Source organism: Colletotrichum higginsianum, chromosome 3 (assembly GCF_001672515.1).
Source record: "Colletotrichum higginsianum IMI 349063 chromosome 3, whole genome shotgun sequence".
Lineage (NCBI taxonomy): Eukaryota > Fungi > Ascomycota > Sordariomycetes > Glomerellales > Glomerellaceae > Colletotrichum > Colletotrichum higginsianum.
In genome coordinates this window covers 3,672,496-3,693,826 of record NC_030956.1, presented here as the reverse complement: position 1 = coordinate 3,693,826, position 21,331 = coordinate 3,672,496, and the positions used below count along the sequence as shown (strand labels likewise).

General features: G+C 56.2%; 6 protein-coding genes across 6 annotated transcripts; 4 read left to right on the top strand and 2 right to left on the bottom strand.

Moving 5' to 3' along the window:
• Positions 1-285: 285 nt before the first annotated feature.
• Positions 286-903, top strand: CH63R_04633 (Major facilitator superfamily transporter quinate; the record flags this gene model as incomplete). The annotated part of the gene is made up of 1 exon (XM_018299608.1): positions 286-903. One exon carries the CDS (start codon positions 286-288, stop codon positions 901-903), a length of 618 nt encoding a protein of 205 aa, XP_018160854.1.
• A 1,350-nt stretch (positions 904-2,253) lies between these two features.
• Positions 2,254-3,038, top strand: CH63R_04632 (Got1-like family protein; the record flags this gene model as incomplete). The annotated part of the gene is made up of 4 exons (XM_018299607.1): positions 2,254-2,284; positions 2,385-2,411; positions 2,507-2,555; positions 2,705-3,038. The coding sequence occupies 4 exons, from the start codon at positions 2,254-2,256 to the stop codon at positions 3,036-3,038; spliced, it is 441 nt and encodes a 146-aa protein (XP_018160853.1).
• Positions 3,039-3,595: 557 nt separating this feature from the next.
• CH63R_04631 (Profilin) lies at positions 3,596-4,373 on the bottom strand (the record flags this gene model as incomplete). The annotated part of the gene is given in 5 exon segments (XM_018299606.1): positions 3,596-3,730; positions 3,787-3,933; positions 4,007-4,091; positions 4,109-4,178; positions 4,361-4,373. The coding sequence occupies 5 exon segments, from the start codon at positions 4,371-4,373 to the stop codon at positions 3,596-3,598; spliced, it is 450 nt and encodes a 149-aa protein (XP_018160852.1).
• Positions 4,374-8,863: 4,490 nt separating this feature from the next.
• CH63R_04630 (uncharacterized protein) lies at positions 8,864-11,053 on the top strand (the record flags this gene model as incomplete). Its single annotated transcript, XM_018299605.1, has 1 exon — positions 8,864-11,053. One exon carries the CDS (start codon positions 8,864-8,866, stop codon positions 11,051-11,053), a length of 2,190 nt encoding a protein of 729 aa, XP_018160851.1.
• Positions 11,054-12,699: 1,646 nt separating this feature from the next.
• Positions 12,700-13,513, bottom strand: CH63R_04629 (Synaptobrevin; the record flags this gene model as incomplete). The annotated part of the gene is made up of 4 exons (XM_018299604.1): positions 12,700-12,740; positions 12,799-13,070; positions 13,139-13,195; positions 13,290-13,513. 4 exons carry the CDS (start codon positions 13,511-13,513, stop codon positions 12,700-12,702), a joined length of 594 nt encoding a protein of 197 aa, XP_018160850.1.
• A 1,332-nt stretch (positions 13,514-14,845) lies between these two features.
• On the top strand, positions 14,846-20,962 carry CH63R_04628 (Sec63 Brl domain-containing protein; the record flags this gene model as incomplete). The annotated part of the gene is made up of 3 exons (XM_018299603.1): positions 14,846-15,736; positions 15,791-18,536; positions 18,594-20,962. 3 exons carry the CDS (start codon positions 14,846-14,848, stop codon positions 20,960-20,962), a joined length of 6,006 nt encoding a protein of 2,001 aa, XP_018160849.1.
• Between the last annotated feature and the right edge of the window lie 369 nt (positions 20,963-21,331).

The window sequence follows — 21,331 nt, the reverse complement described above, 5'->3', positions numbered from 1 at the left end:
GGGGATTGTGTGTATGCGATGGTGGTGTGTTTGTTTACTCAATGAACTATCCCGCGCAAGTCACTACTGCCTTAGTGAGATACCTAGGTACATGCAGCCTTCGAGAACCTTTCACCGAACTCACCGAGCTGGCTTATCCAGGCGGTCAGTTTTGGCAGAATAAGCCCCCCTGTCACTGCTCCAATCACTGTGCTTGACAACCCATTCATCCTCAATCCGGCCAGCAAAGGACCTCGAGACCCTGTCCAAGCAGCAACATCCGCGCGACATACCGAGAACGAAGACATGGCGGCCCCGAAAGAAGCGACAGAGGCGCAAATTGCCCACCAGGCGCTCCTCGACGAGCTCGATATCCACTCCATTCACAAGAGCTTCCGCAACGCGTCCTGGAGACCTAACCAGCGCCGCAACAAGAACATCAAGACCATCCTCGGCGACGCTTCCCGCCGCGAGGCCTCGGCTTTGGCGACCCCGCAACAAGAAGAAGCGAGCGCCGCGGCCACGCCAACGACAGACAAGCACGGCGGCGGCGGCGGCGACGACGGCCTCTCGACGAGCGGCACCTCGACGCCCGCAAACGCCACCGGCAACGACAACGACAATCCCAACCTGGCACAGGCCTCGCGCAGTCTGTCGAAGCTCGTCTTGGAAAAGAGCTTGCGATCCAACGGTGGCAGCGGCGGTCCTGGCCCGAGCGTGACGTATACCAACATCGAGTCGGCGCCGTCACTGGCGCACACGAGGCGGTACTGCGACATCACGGGCCTGCCGGCACCATACGTGGACCCCAAGACCCGGTTGCGGTACCACGACAAGGAGGTATTTGGATTGATCCGGACCCTGCCGCAGGGCGCGGCCGAGCAGTACCTTGAAGCGCGCGGCGCGCATACCGTCCTCAAATAGGCAGGCCGGGCCAAGGCTATGCGCATTACGGGGACTAGTGGTGGTTGGCGTGATACGACATCACAAAGAGTGCTGCAATCCTGCAGTTATTGCGGTGCAGGCGTTTTAGGGGTTGCGTCTTGACTACTACTATACTACTACTACCAAGATACGGCGTCATTGGGGAATGGGGGGACAAGCATGCGTCAAGGCGGGTTTTCGAATTGTCATTCACACTGGTACTCGCAGCTAGTGGGCTGGAGAATGGAATTATATGTGCGACCAACAAAGTCAAATCTCAACTATACAGCCCTGCGCCTTTCGGCATAGGGTGCTAGATGACATTCCGGCTTAATCGTGATAAACGGTTGTTCTCCGCCTGTGAATCGACAGATTACCGAGAACGTATGGGGAGACGATACTCAGTTGCCATAGCTTAGAAGCTACGGCCGCCGCGGCAGAACTGCAAGAGCAGTTTGGTGTGTTGTCACCTACCATGTGTTGATTGACCAGATGCTTGCCAAGCCTGATGCTGGCCGGGTGGGGGCCGGCCACACGAAGTGTCTGCTTGTGATCGACAAGAGCCGTTGCTTCGGATGCCATCATCATATGATGGCAGACCACAAGAACAATTGAGTCCTTCAAAGAACGTACCGTAGGCTCGAACAAGAGGTACTGCGGTATTCGGGAAGAATGATACCTCTCATCCACAGCCAAGTCCGTCATCCAGTGGAACTTCGGACGAGGCGCCAGTGCAGAAGAAAATGCGCAGGCAGCGCTCTGCCAAGCGTAACGTCATTGAATTTCAGTGCGGAATGTTGATATGGCGTACTAGCATAAGTCGCGACTTTGCCGGCTAACGACTCTTCAAGCGTGCATCGTCGAGAAACTCGATCGCGAAGTGAGGAAAGGCTTGATGAGAATGGGAGGAAAAATTGACACTGAAAATTTCCAATTGCTGAGCGGGTTAAATTCGTCCACTGGAAGAAGCCACGGCCTCATCTGATTGGTCGACTTACGTAGTGCATACCCGCACGACCAAAGATATCTGTGACGGCGCGGCAGTAGCAACAGCTTGTGGTACACAACAGCAACAGCAAGGACCCCTGCTCGCGTGCCAGAAACCGATGTCTACTAACCCCTGGTGATCTGTTCTTTGTTAAACCAAAAATACAGATACTTGCTCGCCCAACAATAAGCCAATACCTATCAATCCGGCGCGTCTCTCACACACTATCTACCCCTAATCTGCAATCCTCAGTACCGCGTCGAAATCGATTACGGCCAGGGAAAAAAACACAATTCTTGACGACCCGAGTTGAAAGTTGCCCTCCAAGTCCTATACGCCTACCCGGCCCAAAGTAATCCGAAATGTCGTCGATGTGGATGTCCGATACCCAAAGTACGTGCATGCGCTCGCTGCGGAGCTCTATGACAGCAGCGTCCGGCCACTTCCAATATTCTTTCTTCTCGTGAACGGTCACGGCTGACCTATGTTACAGAAATCGGAGTGATTTTTTGCTCCGGAGGTAGGTTTGCGCCCTTCCCAAGCTGTGGCGCATAGAAGAGCACACGGCAGGACAAGAGTCTGCCGGAGCTGACGCCGGCTTTCGCACTCGACCAGGCGGTTTCTTCCTCATCGGCGGAGTAATGCTCTTCTTCGACCGGGCCATGTAAGTCATTCTGCCGTTCCCCGTCCCCCTTGCGACGGCGCAGCTAACTGGGTCCCTACGCAGGCTTGCCATGGGAAACGTACGAAGCCCACCCTCTTTTCCGTGAAACGACGAACAACCCATCCACCAACCCAATCGTCCTGATGCAGAACACGATTAGCTGACCTCCGTTTGCGCGCCTGCCAGATCCTATTCCTCATTGGCCTCACAATCATCATCGGACCCCAAAAGACGCTCCTCTTCTTCGCGCGGAAACAAAAGGCAAAGGGCACGGCGGCCTTCTTCGCGGGGCTCGCCTTGATCCTGCTGCGGTGGCCCCTGATCGGCTTCTGCGTCGAGCTCTACGGCATCATGGTTCTGTTTGGCGACTTCCTCGGCACCATCGCCGCGTTCGCACGCAACATTCCGGTTATCGGGCCGTACATCGGGGCCGCCGTCGACCGGTCCGGGGTCGGACGGAGGAATGCCGAGCTGCCTGTATAGAAGCTGGTTGGCATGGTCAGATTGAATATCGGCCTTGCTGAAGCTTCGAGCTACATACAGCCGCAGCGTCTCCAGAACTTTCGGGCACTCAGTAATGGGCTCTAAGAACAGCGTATTAGAGGGGCTCAATACCACAGCGGCGCACTTTGACGAACCCGAAGGGATAGTAGGATGTGTGCCGTATTTAGTTGTGCACTAGACAAAGTTAGACGGTCGGCCGTGACAGCAGTATGAAGTCATCCCACACATAACGACTGAATGAAAGATGCTTGAACATGCTCGATCCGAAGATGCACTGGGGCATTGAGACACACGCGACATGCTCGGTCCGGTATCTTTGGGACGCGGCCGCGACTAAGCGAAGATTCCGGCATTGGTAACTCTTGCTAATCTAGTGTTCGTCGAATTCATGTGTCAGATCCTCGTGTGTGGCTATGTGCGGGAGCGAGCTGCCCAGCCTGCCTCGCACACATCACAGCTCTTCAGGGATGCCTTGAAAAACAACCCCCACCCCCCACCCCGCCTCCCTTTGCGCCAATCCACTCCACGATGGTTGTCTAGTAGCCCACACTAACGAGGTAGTCCGCCAGCTTCTGCACCGCCTGTGTAGCGTTACCGGCCTGCTGGACCTCGCTGTGGTGACCGAGAAGAACGGCCTGGGTGGATTTGGCGACGGCGATGCCCTCCTTGCCCTGTTCGATCTTGTCAGAGTTGTATGCATTGTGGCGTGGATGCCGTATCGACCAACCTTGCGCGCGTAGATAGCTCCCTCCTCGGCACGGGCCATGACGTATCTTTCGCCGCCAATGAAGAGACCGTCGGCGAAGGCCTTGTCCGTCACGGTCTTGTCGCCCTTGACAATATCTGCGATGACCTTCATCTCAGTAGCGGAGAGCTGCAATGCACGAAGCAAAACGTCAGTAAGGCGAAAGTGAGTAAGGTGTTGGAGACGACGAGGCTTGACGTACGGTGAAGCCGGCAGTAGACGCCCACGCGCTGTCGCCAGCAATGCTGATGATGGCGGCCTTGTCAACATGGCCGGTGCCAACCAAGCTACAAATCCCACACACATCAGTCTTCTGTCCGGATATAGTCCATCGAGTCCTCCTCGGAATGCAAATGCCGAGGATAGAGCTTGTTCTGGTGGTGCGAGTCTACCTGGTATCAACGTAAGCTGTGACGAGACGGTTAGCTCTCTGATTTCTTAAGGTGGGGGGGTTTCCTTGAGGGTGGCCTCTTCAGGAAGAGGGAGGGGGAGCTGCCACCGCCGCATCGACCTCTTTGTCGGGGAACTGCACTGCACTGAGCTATGAGGGGCTTACCTTGCCACGACATTGTGAAGAAAGAAGAGGAACAAGAGACTAGTGCTCGCTGGTGCAAATCAAAGGGAAAGAGACAAGAAGCTTCTGTGTGTCGAAGGGTGTGTGTAAAAGCTCAAGCTTTGACGCGGTGTGGAATATGGGGGAGAGAGAGGAACTCGGTTTGTGACTGTTGATGTTTCTTGTTCCTCTTTCCTGCCTGACGTGCCCCTCCCAGGGATACATCAATTTTTGGGTCCAGCGGGCCGGGCGGGGTATTTCGCTACCTGCTGAGAGGTCGTCAATGGTGCCAAAGTAGCGGTGCAGGATACTTCCTTCAGCGTCCGCGGCGACTAGGCGAGTACCTGGGTTTCTCGGTGCTTCCACTCCCGGCATCTCTGCTTTGTGCCCAGCAGTAGCAGCAGCTCGATTACCAAAAGCCACTTATCCGAACATCTCACCAGTTTCAATTTCCTCATATTCGGGGTTCTCCCGCCATTATACTTTTCTATTTCTTCCTTAAGTTGAGCCTCATCCATCCCGGACTTCTGCCATAATGCCATTCCGACCTAATCCACCCAAAGAGTCGCTCCCGCCATTCTCCATGATCAGCCGGGTCTTCCCATCACCGCCTTTGGAGCCCGTACCTTACCCTCCGACCAATACTATGATGTGCCGGTAGCGTCCGCCAGCAAGGAAGAGCATCGTCCAACTTTAGCAATTTGCCCCGCCAAACATGAGTACCCATCACGTGATGGCGGGGTGACTGTGCGAGACTTTTCGGTTGAGGCACAGTGTGGAAGCAATTGATCCGATCCGCGACCGACCCTTGGTACGCCACACGTCCTTCGCGCCTCAGCCACGACGGCCCACAGCTCCAGCATCGGCTTCGCCAAGCCTGCAGACCCTCGAGCTCTTCATCTGCTTGAACTCCACTTGAGTTCGGGAGTGGTGCATGTAACCAACCTGCAAAAGAGGCAAGCATCGAATACGGTCAACCTGCGGTTCCCGAGCCCATGCAGCTCGGTCACTTGTCCGTTTACCCAGCTGGCCGGCCCTTGGGAACTCTTTTCTCATGCTAGGGTGGATCTCACTCGAAAGAACATCTTTCTAAGGCTTGGTCCTCTCCTCATCAGATGTACGGTGGTGACCATTGTGTACCTCCCATCGACCCGTCCCTAGTTGTTCCTACACTAGCTTCTCGCGGGATTCTGCACCATCAGTCGATCGTCTTCTGGGACACCCGCCACTTCGCGACTCACCGTTGGTGTCTCAGCTTTCCTCCGTCACTCTAGTCCTCATGTCGTCCCATTAGTTTACCCCTCAGGTCTTCGTCTTTAAATGATCGAAACTATCAGCCCATTCGCTGGGAATCACGCACATTCGAGTAACTTCGCGGGGATGGCCGGAGACATGAAAGGAGGAATGAAAAAGGAGGGAAGAGGACTCATGCGACACCGGTGGTCTCTTCGCCCTGGCCGCCTTATGCATAGCGCATTCCAACTCTGGAATTAAGGAGATTAATTCGACCTCCGAGCAAGCGAACCAAGCCGACAGCGAACTGTTTCTGCAAGCGAGCGTCATGAAGGACGGTTGGATGGTCATCAATGATCAAAGGCCGAAGCGAAAATAATTCGAGTAGTCACTTCAGACGAACTCTCTGGCAGCGGCTTGTTGTTCATCAAACCATTCTACTATCTGAGGCACATTTTGCTTACCTCCTGGCGCTAAGTAAGGGGATGCTGCATTCCAGAACATGGGCCTGTCTGGCCACGGGAGTTCAGGGGCAGCATCTTGGCATTTCCCGAGAAACGATATCATCACTGGGCAGCAAATTATGGGAACGGCAGACCTCGCCTGCGCTCTGGCCACTTGAGATTTGCCGGTGGATTTGCAATCTTGAGACGATCAGTCGGCTTATTAACCCTGGACGAGACAGTGGAAACCCGGTCGCTGAGCAGCCTTGCCAGTTCTCTACCAGCTCATGTCCAAGTCTCGACCTGGTCGGGCTTGTCACGGACGACTTCTCGATACACAGACGATCCGGCCCAGATCATGAACCGAATGGGGCTACCATTGATCGAGAGAGACTTGATTTGCTTGCTTGTCAACGTCAAGGGCCCGAGCTTAGCTGCACAGAACCAAACACCAGAGAGTCTGGTTCCGAAGAAAAGAAAAAAACACGAAAAAACAAAGGGCCCAGTATTCGGCGACGCCTCGCGACGGCGCTTCGTGTCCCGGCAACTCTGTTTCAATACGACACCTTATTATTGATGCGTCAGCCGGTGTGTGCGTACTTTTTCTTGGACGGTCAGGCAACAAGTCAACTTGGAGTAGCAGGCCGCTTATGGAGCATTACGGAGATGATATCTCATGCGATGACACCTTGGGCGGGATGCTCATTCAGCAGTTAGCTCTACAAACCTCCAACCTCACGCAACCGAGAACGTGTTCAATCGCATGGCAACATGCACGGGTTGCGAGCGGTGCGCGTCTTATTCGCAGCAGGATTGCATGGTTGTATGAGGGGACTCAATGAGTTATCATGCCCGCCTTACCTTACCAGACCAAGACTACCCGCGAGACGACGTGGTCCACAAGCAGGGGGGGGGGGGGGGGCAGACTGCAAAGTGCCAGAAAGTATCGGTACGGATGTCCACACACGCAAGAGATTCGAGAAAATCACTCTGTACAGTTGCCAGCGTTGGCGTCACGCTCGGCTGGCAGAGCTTGGGCGAGAAGGTTATTTCCCTGATTGCGGACCATGTCCCATGGTTGGTGGGATGCTGGATGAGCAACAACGTCTCTGATCCTTTCATTTAAAACAAGAGACCCGTTTGATGTCAGAGTGGGGGATAGGGATGCGTGCAGGCAAGGCGTTGTTAGCCACGCTGCGGGGAGGATCCGCGACTGCAACGTCGTGTCACGCTCATTCGCTGGCTGCATCGGCTGGGAGATTGAACTGCAAATGAAGCAAATTTCAGCTTGTTGTTGGCCGTTGGGCAAAAACCTGGCCAGCACTGGGCGGACAAAGTGGACGGCTCTAAGCCATACTCATCTTTCAGTTCTGGGTCAGTCCCATCTTTCGAGATCGGTTCGGGATCCCGGGATGCAACTTTTGTCATTGGGGAGCCATTGGACCACTCTCCGACTAACGGCCCAAGTCGTATCAAGAGTTTTGGCGCTCTTCCCCCCGTGTTGCGGATCGATTTGCATCGAAGGCGAGGAGGCTTGGGCGACTCACAGGTACACCAAGTAAACCCACCCACGGCGAGAGCATACAAGTACGATGTACAGGTAGAGGACGTGCGGTACAACAGGGCCGACCCCAGGCTTGTTCACCCCAGGCCGGGGTAACCTAACCATCCAAGGATGTCCCGCAGACCGAGTACGGGTGCGACCCTCCCTCATCTTCCACCCTTCTCGAATCCCCCCTCCCTTTCTAGGCTCTTTAGCTCTCTCTCCGGCGGCAAGGTACGGCACGATACGACGGGGCGGCGGGCACATCAATGGTCAGGGCATGTGGACGTCGTCAATTTGAAGTCAAATTGCTTCTGATGAGCTCTGTGATGAGCAGCTCCAGACTGGATATTGCCTGGAGCCGCCCTGGCGATGGAGTCATCCGAGACCACTCGCTCCATACGAAGCACTACATCAGTTCTTGGTCTCTAGCCCCTTCGTCTCTGCCCTGATCATCTTCTCCAGCAGCCAGGCCGGAAGCGCACGCCGTACGGCAGTGTCAAAACCAATTCGGACCGTCCAAAGTTCCTGGGTCCCTCGGACAAGCCATGCAGCTGACGACTCCGTTAATCATGCTTCGCCGCCGGCCTTCCCTACAGTTCTCGCTAGTCTGACACACGAAACCGCAAGACCTCCACTCAACCACAAAAGATACGCGACTTATCGCTCACAAACGACCGGGACCCTTGATCCACACACCACCCCATGGAAAGGATGTCGAGGTTCGTCATCCTTGCGTGGATCAGCCCCCCCAAAATATCCGTCCTATCAATCTCAAACAGGCGACAAAGTGCGAGTCGCGTGCTGGGCGTGGGAAAACGAGGACTTCTAGGCTCTGGGTTGGCCCTGCGGAGGCAAAATCAGAGAGAATGATATCAAAGTAGAGTTAAGTCAGAGAGTCCCCCCCTCCCCATATCTGGGTCCTCTCCTGTTCTCTGCATATGGGGTTTGGGGGTTCTCTTGTTTTCGTCGCGTCTTCGGTCTCTTTTCGTTCAAGCCACTGACTGACTGACAGTCCCTCTCTTTTCTCTTCCTCTCTCTCTCTCTCTCTCTCTCTCTTACTTTTGCCCGGACAGCCGTGTGATCGACGGCTTTCTTCTCATCCTTCGATCTCACTAGTCCTGCAACCATCTCCCACCATCTCCTTTCTTTATTCTTTTCTTTTCGAAACCGATCACCCCGCTCTGCGTCCTGGGCAGTCAGCCCAGTTCCTGCTTCCCGGCCCCGTCAGCAAGGATCGGCCAGGCGCTAGCATTTCAAAGACCTCCTCTTTGCCATTAGAGGAGCATGTTCAAAGTGGTCAACCGTTCCAGATCTATGAAGAGCATGAGGAGTGGTGGAGGGGCCCCCGGTGGTACGCAGACGCACGGCCCAGAGTCGCCCGTCCTGGGGTCGCCGGGTCTTGTGTCAAGTTTCCAACAGACCAAGGAAGACTCGAGCGTTTCTCAAAACGTGGTCGTGCCCTTCGCAGAGGACGCTGCCACCGCCGCCGCCGCCGCCGCCGTTGCTGCCGTTGAAACTCGCAACACATACCGCCATCGCCCTCTACCCACACCTCCTCGTTCCAAGGCTTCTTCGACCATGGCTGAGCGGCCCAGCACTAGTGGAGGTCTCTCGCCTCATAACTACAGCACCACCAGCTTCAGGACCTTTGATAGACGCATGTCCAAGGATGACATGTATATCAGGCCTCACTCTTCGGCTCGAGGAGGTTACAAGTCGTACCACATCCCCATACGGGACAACCCAGCGTCTCCGTTAGAGAGTCCCGGCGACTTCTCATACGACTTCTCACCAGCGCGTACATTCACTGTCAGGACACAGACACCAGACTCCATGGACAGCAACATGGGAACCATTGCAATAGGCATGGCAATAGGGAGTCCGACGCACCCCCCGCCCGAGTTCACTGCGTCCCGCGAGTTCCTCGCAACACCGATCCCCGCACCAAGAAACGAGTGGCAACCGCAGGCATCCAGCATGAGCACCAGCATGGTCGTCAGGGCCTCGCCAGAACCGCCGCAAGAAGCCCCGGAACCTGTGCCGCCACCGAAGCAGAAATCGGGTAGATGGAAATTGTTTGGGCGTTCCAAGAGCAAGAGACTTGCGTCGTCCCCAGTTGCCATCTCCCAGCCCATGAACCTCCAACAGTCTGCAGCCAACAGGACCGACTTTGACATTTCACAGACCAACAAACAGTCCGGTGACTTGGGAAGACGGAACACAGAGAGGAAGCCCGCAGACAGCAAGCCAGCAATGATGCGCTCACAGACAGCAGGCCCGGTAGCGCCGCCAAGTCCTAGAGACTCCAAGGCTCCCAAACTATTGAGCCGGATGGCATCCACGCGATCAACACGGAGTGTCAAGAAGTCCGACATCTCAGCACCGGTGCACGTGTCGATGGGGGTGCCGGCGTTGCCGCCAAAGCCTTCGGGTGGGTTTTTGGATGTCGAGATCCCTAGTATCACAATGGAGCGTTACAGTGTCATGTTCGGCAACGTCTTGGGGCAGCCGCAAGGGTCGGAAGATTCCATGTTCGGACAGCAGCCATCGCAGCCGTCATCATCTCTTTTGGCGAGGCGGCAGGCCACGCTGGACAGGTTGAAGACGGTCAACGCCAAGGCCACGAAGGAAGATGAGGAAAGGGAGCGCACCAGGAGCCGCAGAGCAACATCACCACAACCGCTCAAGTCGCCGGCGTTTTCGCTGTCATTATTTCCAGCAACTCCTTCGGAGTCGGCGAACAACCCTCCTCAGTCGCCCCGATACCGCTCGAACACCTCGCCCGCCTTCCTCGCGTCCCCGCAAAGGGCAAGCTTCGAACATGCAGAAACGCACAGAGAGGCCACACGGGGGAAGACGCCATCGCCTGGGATTGTAAGCCATCTCAGGCCCCATCGACCGCAGGAGCCCCCCGCGCCCGACTTCGTCTTCGGCCCCGAGCAGTCGGGCCTCGTGCTAGAGTCGCCTGCAGGCGACGACGAATCCGAGGAGATCCATTTGACAGAGCAGCTGAAGCCGACCATCTACGAGCCCGCGTGGCAGATGATGACGCCGGCCGACTCGACCGCCCCATCGAGCACCGCGCCCAGCGCAAAGGACCACTCTCCCGCGTCGGCGTCATCGGTCCAGACACACGTCACGAAGCCGTCTTTCGACGGATCGGAACCCGACGACGCCCTCCGCGCCGCCGTCGAGATCTCCATCGCGAGGCAGATCAGCATCTCGCGGCAGCAGCGCCGGATGCTCCGTCCCCTGAAAACCAACGCCATCCGAGTCGGTGGCGGTGGCGGCGGCGGCGGAGGCAGTCCCGGCGCTAGGAGCCCCGTCGCGACCATCACCGTCGGCAAAAACGAACGGCTGTCGTCGACCAAGAGCGCCACGCCGACGCTCATCAGTCCCGGCGAGACATTCGAGCAGCAGATTGCGCAGAACCGCAAGAGCGAGCGCATCATTCTCGAGGGCGAGTACGCGTAACTGCACCACCGGCTTTCTCCCCTTATCTTGCGACGTTCACGACACTTGCCACCTCGTCCCCGCGTCACCATTGTTGGACATTCTATCTCTCCCTCGTTGTCTTCGTCTACTCCTGTTAGATGACGGCCCGGCTTCATCATCAATTTTTCAACATGTCCATCTTTGTCACTTGACTAAATTCTCAAAAGCCATCCACTTTATTCCATTACTCCGCCTTATTTTCTGATATTTGCCTTACTATTCTGGAGGACCACTATTTAACGACTATGATTGGAGTTGGAGACGATACGGTTCCGGGGGGGGGGATGTCGTGTGTATGAACCCGCGTTCGAATCCACACATCGGAAGAGAAAGCGTCATGTGTGTAAGAGAGAAAGAGAGAGAGAGAGCGTAAGTGCGAGCGGTTCTGTTGTTGACTGGTTGGTTATCAGACAAAATTCGGAAAAGATTCTCTCTCTACTATGCAAGCGAAGCAGCAAATCCTGTTATTTTTGGGGGGGTTCTCTGGAGAGGGACAGTCTCGATCCGTCTCAGTTCTCGTTGTCTTTTAGTACTACCTACACCACAAACCCTCCTAGAAGGAAAGGGTCGGGGAGGTTCCCCCTATCGATACCACTGTTGGAAGGGGAAACGGGAGTGTTGAACAGCCGTTCATGTTTTGCGTTTTCTTTTGGTCAGTTCACCAATGCCAGTCTACTCCGAGAGGGGGTGTGCAAACGTGAGAGTGCCATTCGCTTCTTCTGTTTATTTTCTATTTCCATAAGGGAGGATTCCTTTCTTTGGATAATCCTAAAGCTTAAGTCACATAAATCACGTAAACATCATTCTGCTTTCCCCACATGATGTGGCCGCCCGGGGAGGGGGGGCGCGTGGACTGGGCTTGTGTGTACAAAGTTGGTGAACGCGTCAGATGGAACATCATCGCTCACTCAGCGACGGCTGTTCTGAAGAAGTTAGTCCGGAACGATGAGCAAGCATGCCTCGTAGGCCCACGCTTGGCTCTACAAACTCGAGAGGGACGCGTCTACCTGTCCTGCCCCTAAGCATCCGTATCTGGTCTACCGCAAACAAGGCCGATGCTGTCGTGCCCAGGGCGAATTTTATGAAGAGAGGCCTTGCAACGCCGAGACAGCCAACCGTACTCGTCTCTGTCACACTGATCGCATCTTTCAGCAGTACCAACCGACAGGTTGGTGACCTGGGTGGTTCGCGATGGAGCATTACAGACAGAGACAGCAGTCTTCATCATGGCTGGGTCTGGAGGTGCAAGTCAACAACTGCCGTTTATTTTCTCATGCTCGGGAAAGCCTATGTCTCAAATGGGGACGACCGTTGTGATGTCCGCAACGCAGGAGTTGTATTAAATCCCGAACCATCGTCCCTTTGCCACTACCAGAAACCACTGCTGCGCATTTGGGGTGGAAGATATGAACACGCCCTTCCTCATTCACGGAAGGGTACTCATTGCACAAAGAAAAAGAAGAAGAAAACAGGAGAGATACGATGCCGTTCGTGCTTGCGAAGAACCCTAGCGAGCGTGACCAGAACGAGCGTTTATGCCGAAACGAGTCCAAACGGGGTCCAACGCCAGACATGAAATGACCAAAATAAGGACATGCAAAGATATTTGAGAGGGCTGGCTGGGTTTACATGACGCTGCAGCACGAGTTTTGCTTCTTTGCCTGTTCTGCGAGGGGTGTCAGCTTCTTGGCCATGCGAAACAGTGCGTCTGAGATGTGTCATACGATAGAACATCTTGCTCTGGGAGCTCAGGCCGTCACTCTTGGCCACCAGGTCATCAATCTTCTCGCCACGCTCCAGGACGCTTTGGATGGTCTTGTGCAACACGATCTTGGTCTCGTCAAGTTCCTTCTGGATCTTGAGGATGGAATCGGCCTGCTGAGGGTCTTGGTACTTGGTGAGGTACTCCTTCAGCTCGGGGAGGACGAGCTTGGGCTCGCCCGTCGCCCACGTGGAGCGGGGGTGCTTGGTGAGGAATTCGTCAACGCTGGAGGAGCTGGGTCAGTGCATGGCCCTACTCCGGTTGGAAAGAATGCTTGGCGGCTGGCCAGCGGTTGGACGTACATCTTGGAGAGCAGCTGGTGAGCGACTAGGCTCGGGTACTGGTGGTCCGAGATGATACTGCGCAGCAAATGTCAACACTGTCCTCTCTTCCGTCGTTCCGCAGATACTACTCTTGGGGCCATATTCGGAGAGGAGAGTGCCGTCAACTTACACGCCACAGATGCCTTCACTCCGTCCCACGCAGTGGAATGTGTTGTCGCCCTCCTCGATATCCTGCCGTTGACCAGGGCGTGTCGACTCTGCGACCTTCTTAGAGAAGAGAGTCATGAACTCGGCGTAGCTCCCTAGAGCACCGTCAGTCCAATTCGATCGTGCGGCGGTTGTAAGCTCGGGGGCGGGCGCTCCGCTCGTGGCGAAGACGCCTCCCTCGCGCATTGGTGTGCACTAACCCCTCGTGAATCTCGAGTATGCCGACAGCTCCATCTCGCTGCACAGCTCGACAGCGGGCTTGCTGTCATTGCGAAGGATCTATGCGGCGCGCAAACCGTTAGCAAGATCCAGACGAAAGCGCCGCCTCGGTAAGCGGTCTTGTTCGCGACGGTTCTGCCGAAAAGATAATGACAAACGAAGGGGATTAAGGGACATACTCCAATGTAGTGCAACTTCATTGTCTTGACGAGGTATGAGTGTCAGTCGTCGTGGTCGTTGTCCGCTATCGAAGCGGTCTGAGTGGGGGAAGATCCGACTGCGACTTACGGCGGATTTTCAGGGGGGTAGGAGGGGTAGGAGTGGTGTATTTGGTCGATTTGGTCGTGGGTTGTCGTTGCGGTCCGGAAGATGTCGAGATGTTGGGGCTCGCAGGGGACCTCGCTTTGTCGTGGTAGACGGTGGATAGGTCGTGTGGTATTCGCAGGAAGTGGGATGAGTGACGGAGAAAGGGGATGTTCAAGTTGGAGCAGGACGATGGATGGGGAACGCTTCGTCTCAGCGACGTCAAGGTTTACGGGTACCCGTTGTGCAAGTTGGCCCGGGGGGGCGGCGACGACACATCACATGCACCTACCACCCACCCACGACCTTGGTAGATAAGGTAGGTACCTAAGACACTTGGCTTAGTGGAATGCCCCTCCAGGCTGCAGAATGGTCCCTAAGGTGCCCAACCCAGCTGTCTAGGTACCCCTCAAGGCATTAAAGTGCCTCTGCGCCGCCCGGGCACCGCATCACCTTGGGAAAAAGGCAATCATGTATACATGTTGTGGGTGATCCGGGTCTGCCAATGGGCAGCATTGCGGCGGTTTCGGAGCCTCGGTCGAGCCCCTTGTCCTCAGCTGTGGCTGTGGCGGTTAGTAGTGCAGCACCGTATCCGTTCAAAGAATGCCCGGTTGACGAGCGACAATGCCGCCAGGACGAACCCTCCCGTACGTCATTGGATGCTAATTATCCACAACGCCAGCGCTGGCCGCTGAACATGGCAGCTGCAGGAACACTACACACTGTATCCGTACCTACCTAGGTATGTATGTAGGTGGTACCTAGGAAGATGGGCTCCACCAACCAGCCCGTGGCGACTCGGCGAATGACTCCTCCTCCAAGACCTCAACTGCAGCGCTAGTAAGCTTGATATTTCAACGTCTCTGACGGGGTTTTATGAGCGCCCATGAGAGGAAGCTTCACTCAACTGCATGCTGACCGTACTAAACTCGTTCCCAATTTGGAAAAGATAAAGAAAAGATCCAAAGCTTTCCGATTCTCATCGACAATCACACAATGGCGTCTGCCAATCTTGACGATGCAGAAGCCCAGTGGCGAGCTCAGTTCGAAGCCATGAAGTCCGCCCTGGCCGGCTTGAAGCTCCCCTCAGAGCCACCCTCTGATGTTGACTTTGACGATGAATACGAAGGATACTCATCCGGAAGCGGCGCACAGGACGTCTGGGACTTCATTTCGGACGACGAAGACGACGACTACAGCAGTGACCAGCTCGACGGTCATGGTGTCACCGGCGGAGATGCACGCTACGGCGCTGCATGGTTCGCTGGCAAGTGCTCGGCCATAGCTGCGAAAAACGGCCTGGCCGACGACGTATTCCAGAACCAGATCTTGAGCGTCTTGACGTCCGGCCAGGGTGATGAGGAGCTCCAGTCCCAGCTCGCCGATCTTATCGGTTTCGACGACTTTGACTTCATCATCGAGCTGCTTGGCCACCGCGACGACGTTGTGACGGCTGCCACGTCCGAGGTGCCTCAGGAGTCCAAGGGGAGACTTCTCACCAAGGCACAGCGTGAAGAGGCATTGCGACAACAGGACCATCAGCACAAGAACGCTTCTCTTGCGCCCGCCATGACGAGAGAGGTCCAATATCCCCATGTGTACAAAGCATACAACGCAGGGAATTCTCTTAGCCATTCCGGAAAGAAGTATGCCCTTCCGAACGGCAGTGAAAGACTTCTCTTCGACAAGTACGAAGAATATGCCATTCCTGCAGGGAAGAAGGGCGTCTTGGGCCCCGGCCAGAAGCTGGTCAAGATTTCAGACATGGACGGCCTCTGTCGCGGCACTTTCAAGGGGTATCAGACTCTCAACCGCATGCAAAGTCTGGTGCACCCGGTGGCCTACAGGACAAATGAGAACATGCTCATATGTGCCCCTACCGGTGCTGTAAGTCGCTGCCCGCCGCGATGCTTGCCACAAGACACTGATGCGCCCCTGTAGGGTAAAACGGATGCTGCCATGCTTACCGTCCTGCAAACTATTGGCCACTACTGCACGCCCAACCCCATCGAAGACCCAACTGTTACCGATTTCGCCGTCGAAGCACAGGATTTCAAAATCGTCTATGTCGCTCCGATGAAGGCTCTGGCCGCTGAAATCACCGAGAAGCTCGGCAAGCGACTGGCATGGCTCGGCATCAAGTGCCGAGAGTTCACGGGAGATATGCACCTCACCAAGGCCGAGATCGTCCAGACCCAGATCATCGTTACTACCCCTGAGAAATGGGATGTTGTGACGAGGAAGGGGACGGGCGACACCGAGTTGGTGCAGAAGGTCCGCCTTCTCATCATTGACGAAGTTCACATGCTTCATGATGAGCGCGGCGCCGTCCTGGAGTCGCTCGTCGCCAGAACGGAGCGTCAGGTCGAGAGTACCCAATCCTTGATTCGTATTGTCGGCCTCAGTGCTACGCTTCCGAACTACGTCGATGTTGCCGACTTCCTCAAAGTCAACCGACACGCCGGCATGTTCTACTTCGACGCCTCGTTCCGCCCCGTCCCGTTGGAGCAGCACTTCATCGGCGTCAAGGGCAAAGCCGGGTCGAAGCAGTCCAAGGAAAACCTGGATCAAGTGGCTTTCGAAAAAGTCAGGGACATGCTCCAGAGAGGTCACCAGGTCATGGTCTTTGTCCACTCGAGAAGAGACACTCTTCTGACCGCCAAGATGCTCCACGAAAAAGCCATCGAAGACTTCTGCGTCGACTTGTTCGATCCCACTGGCCACCCCAACTACGAGAATGCCGTCCGCGACATGAAGCAGTCCAGGGCGCGTGATCTGCGAGAACTGATACCCAAAGGATTGGGGGTTCACCACGCTGGTATGGCCCGCTCCGACAGAAACCTCATGGAGCGGCTCTTTGGAGAAGGTGTCATCAAAGTTCTTTGCTGTACGGCAACTCTTGCTTGGGGTGTGAACTTGCCCGCAGCCGCTGTAGTTATCAAGGGAACCCAGGTGTACAGCGCACAGGAAGGTAAGTTCGTTGATCTCGGCATCCTCGATGTGCTGCAGATCTTCGGTCGTGCTGGTCGTCCCCAGTTCGAAGACACCGGTATTGGTATGATTTGCACCACCCAGGACAGACTTCACCACTACCTGACAACTGTCACGGAGCAACAGCCGATCGAATCCAAGTTCTCCACGAAGCTTGTTGATAATCTGAACGCCGAGATCGCTCTGGGAACGGTCACGTCGATTCCCGAGGCCGTCCAATGGATTGGCTACTCGTATCTCTTCGTACGCATGCAGAGAAGCCCCATGAGCTACGGCATCGAGTGGGCCGAGATCAGAGACGACCCTACGCTTGTTCAGAGACGGCGTCAGTTGGCCATCCAGGCAGCCCGCACTCTTCAGCAAAGCCAAATGATCATCTTCAACGAGGTCACCGAGGAGCTTCGCAGCAAGGACATTGGCCGCATTGCCAGCCAGTACTACATCTTGCACACTAGCATCCAGATCTTCAACACCATGATGCGACCTATGGCCACGGAAGCTGATATCCTCAAGATGATCAGCATGAGCGGAGAGTTTGACAACATCCAGTCGAGAGACTCGGAAGAAAAGGAGCTCTCCCGTCTGAGGCACGACGTCGTGCCGTGTGACGTGGACGGCGGCGTCGACACGCCCCAGGCGAAGACGAACATCCTGCTGCAAGCGTACATCTCGAGGGCTCAACCGGAAGATTTTGCACTTGGGAACGATTTGAACTATGTCGCTCAGCAGGCCGGCCGTATCTGTAGAGCTCTGTTCATGATCGCCTTGAATAGGAGATGGGGTCACCAGTGCTTGGTTCTGCTCACCCTCGCCAAGTCTATTGAGAAGCGCATCTGGCCCTTCCAGCACCCACTGCACCAATTCGATTTCCCCAAGTCGGTTTTCAACCAGCTTGACGCCAAGGAAAACCTGTCCATCGAAGCCATGAGAGACATGGAGCCAGCAGAAATCGGCGCTCTTATTCATAACCAGAGCGCTGGTAAGAAAATTGCCCACATCCTCAACAACTTTCCGACGGTCAGTGTCGAGGCCGAAATCGCCCCTCTCAACCGCGACGTCCTTCGCATCAAGCTGTTCATCGAGCCTGACTTTAGGTGGAACGATCACACCAACGGAACGTCCGAGTCCTACTACATATGGGTCGAGAACTCCGAGACGTCAGAGATCTACCACCACGAGTTCTTTATCCTCAACAGGCGGAAACTCTACGATGATCACGAACTCAACTTCACCATCCCGCTTTCGGACCCCTTGCCGACTCAGATCTATGTGCGAGCGGTTTCTGACCGATGGCTCGGTGCTGAGACGGTGGCACCCGTATCCTTCCAGCATCTCATCCGTCCTGATACGGAGAGCGTGTACACCGACCTCCTGAACCTGCAACCGCTGCCCGTTAGCGCGCTGAAGAACCCGGCTCTCGAGGAGATCTACGCCCAGCGGTTCCAATTCTTCAACCCCATGCAGACGCAAATCTTCCACACTCTGTACCACACGCCTGCCAACGTTCTCCTCGGCTCTCCCACGGGCAGTGGCAAGACCGTCGCAGCAGAGCTGGCTATGTGGTGGGCTTTCAGGGAGAGGCCAGGGTCCAAGGTCGTATACATCGCGCCCATGAAGGCCCTCGTGCGCGAGCGTGTGAAGGACTGGGGAGCCAGGCTTGCCCGGCCTCTGGGATTGAAGCTGGTTGAACTTACAGGTGAGATTTGCATGGTGCTGTGACCTTGGGTCACCGCTGACAACACATACTTCATAGGTGACAACACTCCCGACACTCGCACGATTAAGGATGCCGACGTCATCATCACCACGCCTGAGAAGTGGGACGGTATCTCCCGCAGCTGGCAGACGAGAGGCTATGTTCGCCAAGTGAGTCTCGTCATTATTGACGAGATTCATCTGCTGGCCGGCGATCGTGGTCCCATCCTGGAAATCATCGTCTCTCGTGAGTGCCAACCCCCCCCCCCCCCCCCCCAGTCGTCCATGAAGAACCCCTCTGACGACACTTCAGGCATGAATTACATCGCAGCGTCCATCAAGAACTCTGTGCGCCTGCTCGGCATGTCGACGGCTTGCGCCAATGCCACGGATCTCGGCAACTGGCTCGGCGTCAAGGAGGGTCTGTTCAACTTCAGACACTCAGTCCGCCCCGTTCCTTTGGAGCTTTACATCGATGGTTTTCCGGAGACTCGAGGCTTCTGCCCGTTGATGCAATCCATGAACCGCCCGACCTTCCTGGCGGTTAAGACACACAGCCCCGACAAGCCCGTCATCGTCTTCGTTCCCTCTCGAAGACAGACGCGTCTGACTGCCAAAGACCTGATCAACTACTGCGGTATGGAGGACAACCCCCGCCGCTTCCTCCATATGGACGAAGACGACTTGCAGCTCAACCTTGCGAGAGTCAAGGACGACGCTCTCAAGGAAGCCATCAGTTTCGGCATCGGGCTTCACCACGCCGGTCTCGTCGAATCCGACCGTCAGCTGGCCGAGGAGCTCTTCCTGAACAACAAGATCCAGATTCTGGTGGCCACCAGTACTCTCGCTTGGGGCGTCAACTTGCCCGCCCACCTCGTCGTCGTCAAGGGCACGCAGTTCTACGATGCCAAGATCGAAGGCTACAAGGACATGGACCTGACCGACGTCCTCCAGATGCTGGGACGAGCCGGGCGTCCGCAGTTCGACAACTCGGGCGTGGCGCGCATCTTCACCAAGGACGCCAAGAAGGACTTTTACAAGCACTTCCTCCACACGGGCTTCCCTGTCGAGTCGTCCCTGCACACAGTGCTGGACAACCATTTGTGCGCCGAGGTCTCGGCCGAGACCATCGTGACGAAGCAGGACGCTCTCGACTACCTGACGTGGACCTTCTTCTTCCGCCGCCTGCACAAGAACCCGTCCTACTACGGCCTTGAGGTCTCGGCCGAGGAGCACAACAGCATTGCCGCCCAGACGCTCGCCAACGACTACATGGTCGACATGATCGACAAGTCGCTCGACGAACTCGCGCAGTCCAGCTGCGTCGAGGTCTTCCCCAACGGCGATGTCGACCCCACCCCGATGGGCAAGATCATGAGTTACTACTACCTCTCCCACATCACAATCCGCCACCTCGTCAAGCACATCAAGGCGCAGGCCTCGTTCCTCGACGTGCTCTCATGGATGTCCCGCGCCACCGAGTACGACGAGCTCCCCGTCCGCCACAACGAGGACCTCATCAACGAGGAGCTCTCGCGCAACCTACTCTTCCCAGGCAGCTCCTTCGGCCTGCCCATGTGGGACCCCCATGTCAAGGCCTTCCTCCTGCTGCAGGCGCACATGTCGCGCATCACGCTTCCCATCACCGACTACGTCGGCGACCAGACTAGCGTCCTCGATCAGGCCATCCGTATCATCCAGGCCTCCATCGACGTCACCACCGAGCTGGGCCACTTAACTACCTGCCTCGAGTTCGTCAAGCTCTTGCAGTGCATCAAGTCGGCCCGTTGGCCCACCGACCACCCGGCCTCCATCCTCCCAGGTGTCGGCGTCGACACCCTCAAGTCGGACAAGTCCAACCTCACCCTCGCCAAGGTCGCCGCCCTCGCCTCCCCGGGTAAGGTCTCCAACCTTGCGAGGCAGCTCTCCGTCCCGGCCCACCAGCAGCCCCGCTTCGCAAAGGCCGTCGCCCAGCTCCCCAACCTCGCCGTCTCCGTCCCCGAGGCCACGGCACTGTCCGTGTCCGTCGACCTCCGCCGCCTGAACCCGTTGACGGAGCGCGACGCGCACGTCTACGCGCCCCGCTTCCCGAAGCCCCAGAACGAGGGCTGGTTCGTCGTCCTCGCCGACCCGGCCCACGACGAGGTCATCGCTGTCAAACGCGCCGGCTGGTCCCAGGGCCCAGGGAGGAGCATCGCCGTCGGATCCAAGCCGTCGACTCGCGCCAACATCAAGGTGCCCGAGGCCGCGCAGGGCAGGAAGCTCGAGGTCGTGGTCGTCAGCGACGCGTACATCGGGCTCGAGTACCGTGTTGGCGTCGACATCCCCGCGGCACCCGTCGTGGACGACGACATGGACAAGTCCAAGAAGGCGCAGACGCGGCAGCAAGAAGCCGGCGGCAGCGGCGGCGGGGCTTCTCAGGCGTGAAGTGCGAATGCGAAGCACAAGTCATGGGAGATGCGGCAAGCAGAAGCGTAAACGACTCTGGTATTGGATGCAAGCTACGATGGAGATGGATGCTGAATGATTATGGCGGTGATGCCGACTGAGGAAAAACAATGTTGCTGCCGCCGCCGCCTAAAGAAATGCCTCGAGTTGGAAAGATGCGTTCACAAGAATCAAACGAAGGAGAGAGAGAGACAAGAAACTCTCCACGCTTATAAACCATGTCCACTCCCCTCCCTTCCTCACCTTTTTGTGTAGAAAAAGTGAGCTTCAAACACTGGCAAACGCGCTCATGACAAAATCTCGTCCTTTCCCCACCCTCTCATTCCCCTTCTCAACATCCGTACATGC